This window comes from Salminus brasiliensis, chromosome 3 (genome assembly GCF_030463535.1).
Source record: "Salminus brasiliensis chromosome 3, fSalBra1.hap2, whole genome shotgun sequence".
In the NCBI taxonomy this organism is placed as follows: domain Eukaryota; kingdom Metazoa; phylum Chordata; class Actinopteri; order Characiformes; family Bryconidae; genus Salminus; species Salminus brasiliensis.
In genome coordinates this window covers 30,783,192-30,791,193 of record NC_132880.1, presented here as the reverse complement: position 1 = coordinate 30,791,193, position 8,002 = coordinate 30,783,192, and the positions used below count along the sequence as shown (strand labels likewise).

The 8,002-nt window shown below is 42.9% G+C and overlaps 1 protein-coding gene across 3 annotated transcripts; it reads left to right on the top strand.

Annotated features, from left to right (window-relative positions):
• The first annotated feature begins 829 nt into the window (after positions 1-829).
• LOC140551985 (uncharacterized) lies at positions 830-7,851 on the top strand. 3 transcript variants are annotated; one of them, XM_072675864.1, is made up of 5 exons: positions 830-1,183; positions 2,706-2,911; positions 4,716-4,913; positions 5,491-5,661; positions 5,780-7,851. In XM_072675864.1, exons 2-5 carry the CDS (start codon positions 2,708-2,710, stop codon positions 6,797-6,799), a joined length of 1,593 nt encoding a protein of 530 aa, XP_072531965.1. In that variant the 5' UTR covers positions 830-1,183; positions 2,706-2,707; the 3' UTR covers positions 6,800-7,851. The 3 variants fall into 3 exon arrangements, with proteins under 3 accessions (XP_072531965.1, XP_072531966.1, XP_072531968.1); XM_072675865.1 differs by lacking the exon at positions 830-1,183 and adding an exon at positions 1,243-1,788; XM_072675867.1 differs by lacking the exons at positions 830-1,183; positions 2,706-2,911 and adding an exon at positions 3,832-4,095.
• The last annotated feature ends 151 nt before the right edge of the window (positions 7,852-8,002 follow it).

Below are 8,002 nucleotides of genomic sequence, written 5' to 3'. Positions count from 1 at the left end.
CAACATTAAAACATCAAAAGTAAATGTGGCTTTAGGATCACGTGGAAGCCTTACAAGTGACAGGGAGTTCAAAGACTGATGTTAACGGTCATCTACCCTGTATAGACTGTACTGAGAAGTATTAGGACACCTGCTTATGCATTGTTTCTTCTGAAATCAAGAGTATTAAAAAAGGCTTTCTACTAGCTTGAAGCATGTGTGTGAGGAATTGATTGCATTCAGCAACAAGAGAATTAGTGAGGTCAGAATGTTCTGCCAGGACAAGCACCTCACCTCATCCTCCAACTCATCCCAAACAGATTGGATTGAGAACTACATCTCAATGCTGGAGGCTTTATACCCCTCTAGCCCACACCTGCCATTAGGCATGGTTAGACATAGATTCATAGGTTCATGTTCATCTGCTCCAGAGAGTCTCCAGGGACGTGCATGTGCACATCTGTGTCAGCAATGGGTGCAACTTAAAGTAGCTGAATGCATTGATTGGAAACGGTGTCCACAAACATTTGTACACACAGTATATGTTCTTGTTATCCTGTGAAGGAAGCTGCTGTATATGATGTATGAATAGCAGATGCTCAAGCGTGCGGCGTGTAGACACAAACTTTAGAGATCACTGATACATATTTTCTAAATGCTGCAATTATAAAGAGAAAATGATCACATTCTCAAGATCTCACATTAATATAGCCGTTATCTTGAAGACGCGATGATGACTTAAACAGTGCTGGCTCTCTAAAGCAAATAATGAGCTCATTATCATGGAAAACCGATGCAAATAAAACACGAGGGGCCCTTTAGGGCTTCCGTACTGATCTGCACGGTACTGTACTGTACTGTAGTAAGTTAGTTATGCTAGCTAGCTAACCAATTTTCTTCCCCCCCAAAAAATTGCTGCCACCAATCGTCCACCGGATGTGTCATTCTGATCATGATCTATTATCTAACACTGATATCGAGAATCTTTTTTTTTTTGTTTGTTTTTTTACACCAGACGTCTATCTTTTTATTACAACATTTTTTCCAACGTTCCCGATATTCTTTCGGGGAGTCTCAACCCGGCCGCCGTACTCGAGGCTCCTGCGATGGGGAAGTAAACAGTAGCGGTGTGAAGTTAATTCAGCTTTGTTAAAGAGAATAATTTTGATTTCGCAGGTTTCGGCGAGTAAACAGGACGTGAGAGGTACGTTCAAAACACAGTGGCGTGGAAACGGCAACTGCAGCATCACTGCCGCTCGTTAAACATCGATTACAGGAGCACTTAGCTAGCTAGCATTAGCGCATCTCAGACAATGGGCACTGCTGTTAGCATGCAGGCTAAAGCTATCAGTTGCAGTTCCTCGTTTTGGGTGCTAGCTAATATCTGTCGGGCTGTTCTTAGTTTTACATGAGTTAAAAATTGTAGCCCGCTGTAGATCACTTTGTTTGAGGCTTGCGCTGCATTAAAAACCATTAAACCGACAATTAGCGAGAAAAGCTAACGGCTAACCGCCTTCTGAATAGACCCGTTTGAGGTTGATTGGGATTTTATTCAAGTTTGATATTAACGGCATTACAGATCTAACTCAGGGAGTCTAGCATGGACATGTTCCTCAGGTTATTTCAGAGAAATAGCTAGATAGCTACCATACAAGAAGAGCTTTAGACAACCGCGCCTAAATTAGCGATCTGTTTTTTGTAGCTATCTCTATGTTTTAACGAGACTAGTCATGATTTTGAGTCAAAAATTGCAGAAGTGATCGTTTCGCCTCGAGTGGTTTGTTCCTTTTCTGGCTCTGAAGATTTTCAGTGAGTATGAAAGCTGCAGTAAAGACCTAGATAGCTAATAAGGCTCAGTTTATCAGCATGTTTTTTTCTGTAGTAACGTTTAAACTGGAGGTGCAACGTCGATTTTAATGTGTATCGACATCGGGGCGAAATCAGACCGATCGCTCGCTAGCTGCATGCAGAAGATGCTGAGAGTTGAAAATCGAGAGAGAGAGAAATATGATCCGATTCTGATCTTGTGACCAATCTGTCCCAAAACAGCACAAACTTGGACAGTGTGGTGCGATTCTTCTTGTGGGGTAGCTAGTTGTAGGATGTTAGCCTACTTTGTTGATGGCTAATCTCAAGTGAAGAGCTTCAGTTAAACACAAGCGTAGTAGTTTTTACAGAATAAACATCATGTTGGTATCGTCTGATCCTGATGTACCTTTGTTTGTACCTATATTTAATCATGTCGTCATCATCATCATGGATTCACCTTACATTCAGTGTCTACATAGTTTAGCCTCCTCACCTGTGCACCTGTTCATTCAGTCTATTAATGCTGTTGCTCTAAAAGATCAGGTTCAATTACTTGTTCAATCTATATAAGAATGAAATGAGGAAAACGTGGTTGATTGAGATGTATGTGCATCAAAATACAATTATCTTCTGATACCGACATCAAGCCGACATCACTATTGAGCTGGCATGTGTCGACTGTCTGGTATAGTGAGGCTATTCAAATCAGGGCTTGTCTATGGATTTCAGTTTTGATGCAATTTCAGTACACTCTCAAAAAAACTAGACATGCCTTGATTTTAGTGGCCTCACTATACCAGTGTGCATCCCTAATCATCCCTAATCAGGGCTTGTCTGTAGGTTTTAGAACCTGGATGATCTTTCAATAACCGCATTCCTGCTGGAGTGTATTGCTGACTTTGTTTCCTGTCCTGCAGATATGGATATGGTGTGTTTCCGCCTGCCTGGGCACGGTGATGTTGCCCTGAGGAACATGAACTCTCTACGGGAGCAGCTGCATTTCTGTGATATCACCATCATGGCTGGAGGCAGAAGGATGTTTCGTGGTCATAAAGTGGTTTTAGCTGCCTGCTCCGCCTATCTCAGGGACCAGTTTCTGCTAAACCCCTCTGCGGAATTACAGGTACCACCCACAAGACGCTATGTAACATTAAAAGGAACCCTGACCGTTAAGATGTGCAAGCCTCAATATTGCATGTACATGTCCAATACTAAACTGTTGTGTAAACCAAGTTAAACACTTGCTCTGGTTGCTTTCTCTTGTCCACTGAGAAGAGAACATATATTATATAATAATACATGAATATTGAATATAACCTATATTATTCACCCCTTCTGGCTTTAGCCACAGGGTGGTATCATCCAGGAGTAACAATGATTGTCTTTTTTCATAGTGCCACAATGGCAACCTACTAGTAGAGGGATTCTGATTGTTTTTAGTATAAAAAAAAAACCTACAAACTAAGTCTTTGTTCAGTTTGTAGGTCATATTTGAACAGTATTGGACATGTACACCATTTTAAGATATAATAATAATAATAATAATAATAATAAAGATGTATAACTCTTTAACAATCAGCCTTCACTTAAAACAAGAAGAGTAAAGCTCTAGCATCCAGTAAGAAACTAACCAGGTAGTAAAATGTTTGGAAAATGTTCACTACTGGGTTCTACATGGTAGGGACAGTGGAACCCATTCGGTGCCATATAGAACAATTATTATATTAAAAAAAATTACAAAAGATTTTACACTTGTCCAAAAAATCTTAAGTAAAGAAGATTCAAAGAACCTACCTCGTTTAGTGTGGTCCAGGCATAGGGAACCGAGGGCCACAGTCTAGCACAGTTTGTTGATTTCTGTGCTCTTACACAACAACTAAACCTGATAATTTACTGCTAGTCTAATACGTTGTATTTTTGCAGGAAAATCACAAAACTGTGCAGGAATGCTGCCTATAATATTGTATTATAATAATATAATATTGAAGTTTCTGACCCCCATTGCGGAACAATCCTTTTCTTTATTTTGATCCATTTCACAGATGTGAACACAACGTTCTGGACCAAATAAGGAATTTCCAAATCAGAGGAGGTTTTCCTCAGTACACAACAGTTCTGTACTGCTATGTAACCTGCCTTTTCTACCTTATCTGACTTTTTTTTTTGCAGCAGCAGCAAAAGCTGTTGCCTATTACCAAATGGTCAAATTTACCATTCAAATTAAAACCGGTCAATCATAAATAAGTAGAGATCAAGCATATTCGCTTTACTCTGTTTAGGATGTCCAAAACAGAGACAAAAACAAAGGTAAGACTGCATATTTATCATGAATATATATTATTTTGTTATTTGTATGATCTAGATTATAATTTCTAATAAGGTTTATAATAAAGTTTCATGTAAATTAAAGGTCGCTATTCATTGTTTACTACTGTATATTAGTTTTAATGAAGGCCAAAATAAAATGGGTCTTTTTTTTTCCTCACAAATGGAGATAAACATGAAGAGAATGTCTCAGTGATAAACTAAACCTTCAGCCCGTCTGATGATGGGCTCACTTCTTTTTCTTTCTGCAGGATTCATCATTCACTGTTGGTTATTAATTAGACATTTCTTCATTCTTATTCTTGTTGCTTTTGTTATGTTCCTGTTTTGCTATCTGGTGTCAACTGGGGAAGGTTGAGTTCCCCTTTTGAGTCTTGGTTCTTCTCAAGGTTTCTTCCTCTTGCTCTCTGGGAGTGTTTCCTTGTTATGGACTTTATTCTGGGCTTCTGTAAAGCGGCTTTGTGAAAATGTTTTATGAAAATACATTTGAATTCAACTATCATCTGTTTTCTCTTCTGCTTTTAAAATGAGAGCTTTTGATTGGACCAGTGTTTGCTCTGGACTGTTTGTGGTTTATAACAGTATGTTTTTTTTCTGTACAGCAGGTGTCAGTGTTGCACAACTCTACAGTGATGCGAGAGCTCCTGCAGTCCTGCTACACTGGGATTCTGCAATTTAGTGCCAAAGAGATTGTAAATTACTTGACTGCAGCCAGCTACCTCCAAATGGAGCATGTGGTGGAGAAATGCAGGGGAGCCTTGAGTCGTTACCTGCAGCCTAAGAACGACAATCCACTAGGAGTGAGTCTGTCTGACTTCATCAAGCTAGCAAGCACCTGGGAAACTGCAGCAACACAATGTCATGGCATCCACCGAGCAACATTATAGCATCCATCTATCAATCAGTTAGCAACACCTAACCACCATCTAGCCACCAACTGGTATACCATAGGAATACTGTAGCAACCACCTAACAACACCATCACGACTATCTGGGATACAATGGCAACCACTAAACCGCTCAATAGCAACCACCTACCAAATAGCCTATAGCCACATTATAGCAACTGCTTAGCAACACCACATTAACACCTAGTACCTAGCAGCCACTACATAACTGCATTGCAATGACCTAGTAACACCATGGCAACACCATCCAATCACTCAGCAAAACAGTTTTACCCTAGTGACCCCGTAGCAACAGTGCAGTAACAGCTCTGTGTTTTCTTCAGGAAATGATCTTTTGTAGTTGTTGATTGTAGCCCTAGCTTTGGCCAGTAGTCAGGAGAAAATCGATGTTCCTCTCCTCCTCAGTTGCTTTCCATTTTTCATTTCTTGTTTTGTCCCTCCGTTCTCTCCTCTGTCTCTCCATGACCAGCCTATGAAAGCGGAGGATTCCCAGTCCATACCGGTGATCGTCAGTGGAAGTGCCTCAGCTGCTTCCGAACACTCCTCACTGCAGCCTCACAGCTCAGAGGAGCCTCAGGCTGCTGGTGAGGGAGATCCAAGTGTTCATCATGAAGATGATGATGATTTGTCCATGCGACAGGTAAATAACATGCATATCCTTTAACTTGTCTATGTTCAAGAATCCTTATGTCTTAAAAATAAAGACCTTTTAGGTCTTTAATAATAAATAACTGACTAATATTTTCACTGTGTTCCAGATTAGGGGCTCAGACCCCTCCGGATGCATTCAAGAGGAGGATGTGAGGAATGACTTCAGCTTGTTTCAGGTGCATGTCAAGGATGACCACCAAGACCCTGAGGACGATGCCGATGTCCATGCGCAGGCCAGAGAGGCATTGGAAGCTTTGGGAGTGCAGCCACGTATAGAGGAGCAGAGCAGGGAGGACGGTGGGGCCACAGGAAGCAGCCAGAGACCTGGCGTCCGCTACTGGAGGCGGAGGTACGGGGAGCCTAGGAGAGGCAGGGGGCGGGGCTTCAAGCACAGGAGGCGTTACACCTTCCATGAGCGAAGGCCTATTGCTACTTTTCAGCAAGCTTGGCGCTTTCCCACCTCTGACGAGATCATGGGTAATTTCGGAGCAGATATCGGTCCAGATTACCTGTCAGCCCACACTATCCCGGACGGTCCACTGCCGTTGGAGTATCATCAGGCAGCAGAAGGCCAGGTTACCATACCAGGCTCCGACTCGGTTCCAGCGCACTTTAATATGGATGGCTCCGGCACAGATGAAGATATAGGAGTGGTGGCGGTTCCCACAGATGAAGAAGGCAGGGGGGATGACTCTGTCGTAGGGTCTACATCTTGCGTCACAGGGACCGTGGCATGTGAACACTGCGGCCTGGCTTTCTCCTCAGTGCAGGACCTGGCCGTCCACTCGCGCTCCACGCACCTGCTCTATGTGTGCCCGTGTTGCGGCAAGCACTTCAGCCACTCCAGCAACCTCAGCCGCCACATGGTGGTCCACCGCACCTCCAAACTCCACACCTGCCCCCTGTGCCACAAGACCTTCACGCAGAAGTCCACGCTGTGCGACCACATGAACATGCATAGTGGCGAGCGGCCGCACGTCTGCGCCTTCTGTCACGTCTGCTTCGCTCACAAACCCGCCCTGCGGCGCCACCTGAAGGAGCAGCATGGCAAGACCACTGCGCAGAATTACATGGAGATCCAGAGAGAGAGTGAGGGAGCAGTTGGAGGTGAAGTTTTAGGTGAATAGGGCGTAGCTAGAGTTGAAGATAATGGAAGCCTTATAGAGGGACGTAGATTTAATAGAGGTCTAATGTGCCTCTCTGCTTAAGGTTTAAGGGCAAGATCCTGACACAGCGTGCTCAAGGTCCACTTCAGTCACTTCCCTTATGCCAGGGCTGCACAGTATGGACAAAGTACCCCCTTTCCACACTAATTACATGCTGCAGTTTGCAGTTCCGACTACAAACACACCGATGAATCTCATGTGGTTCATGATTGGCTTGGTGGTGTCAGTATTGCAAGGCAGATACTGTGTTGACGATTAACAAAGATTTATTGGGGGGAAAAAATTGTGCAGCCTGTTTCATGCACCTCTTGTGCACTTGTTGTCAACTAGTATCGTGCAGATCTTTCAGTGGTAGGTACATGGTGCGGCGTGATGAATACTAAATCACATGTATGTAAACGGTCGTAATAACACTGTGTAACTGTAGGCAGAGCTAGACTAATTCTAGACACAGTGACTTGCATGCCAGGTCAGGATTCCCTTAATTCCTGTATTAGTGAGGCGCGTCCTGATCCAACTGCTTAAAGTCCACACGTATACTAAGTGGGCACTCGCAGGTCTCTGAAATTTGCATGGGAAAGGCACTTGGGTGTCAGGATCTGGCCCTGCACATGTAGGCAAATTCAGCGATGTTGATCATTAATTTTGATGCCAAGCTCGCAAATATTTAGGAGCAACCTGTCGAAGACTATATCTGTGCCTCATCGCTGAATGACTTAGGAAACACTATGTTAACAGACTACAGTATGGGACAGCAAAGAAAACGAGAACAAACTCTGTGTCAGTTTAATTGCAGTGTATGTGTTTGTATTCAGTAATTAGCCTCTGTGGCAAGTCAATAAACTAGATAATAACAAGCCAGTAATGTTGTAGTGATGAGTTCATGTTCCGTGTTTTTTAGACTGACCTGTTTGTGTGTTTGAGTTTAAGCATGATCAACGTCAAAGCAGGCAAGTGTAAAGGATTTCTTGCCCCTTCCCTCTCTGCTATTAAAACATTGTAGAATCGACAAACTATGATTTCGGACATACGTTTGTGACTGAATGAGTTGCCTTTGGGCGTGTGTCTTAAATACTGAGCCACTTGGGCAATGTGTGTGAGAGAAAGTACGTTCCAGTTAGCTAACATCTAGTTCTAGGGATTTTGCAGTGATGCTAACTTGGT

Coding starts and splice junctions, on each gene's coding strand:
- LOC140551985 (XM_072675864.1), top strand. CDS start 2,708: ATGGATATGGTGTGTTTCCGCCTGCCTGGGCACGGTGATGTTGCCCTG. Junction 2,912..4,715: donor ACCCCTCTGCGGAATTACAG/GTACCACCCACA, acceptor TTTTCTGTACAG/CAGGTGTCAGTGTTGCACAA. Junction 5,662..5,779: donor ATGATTTGTCCATGCGACAG/GTAAATAACATG, acceptor ACTGTGTTCCAG/ATTAGGGGCTCAGACCCCTC.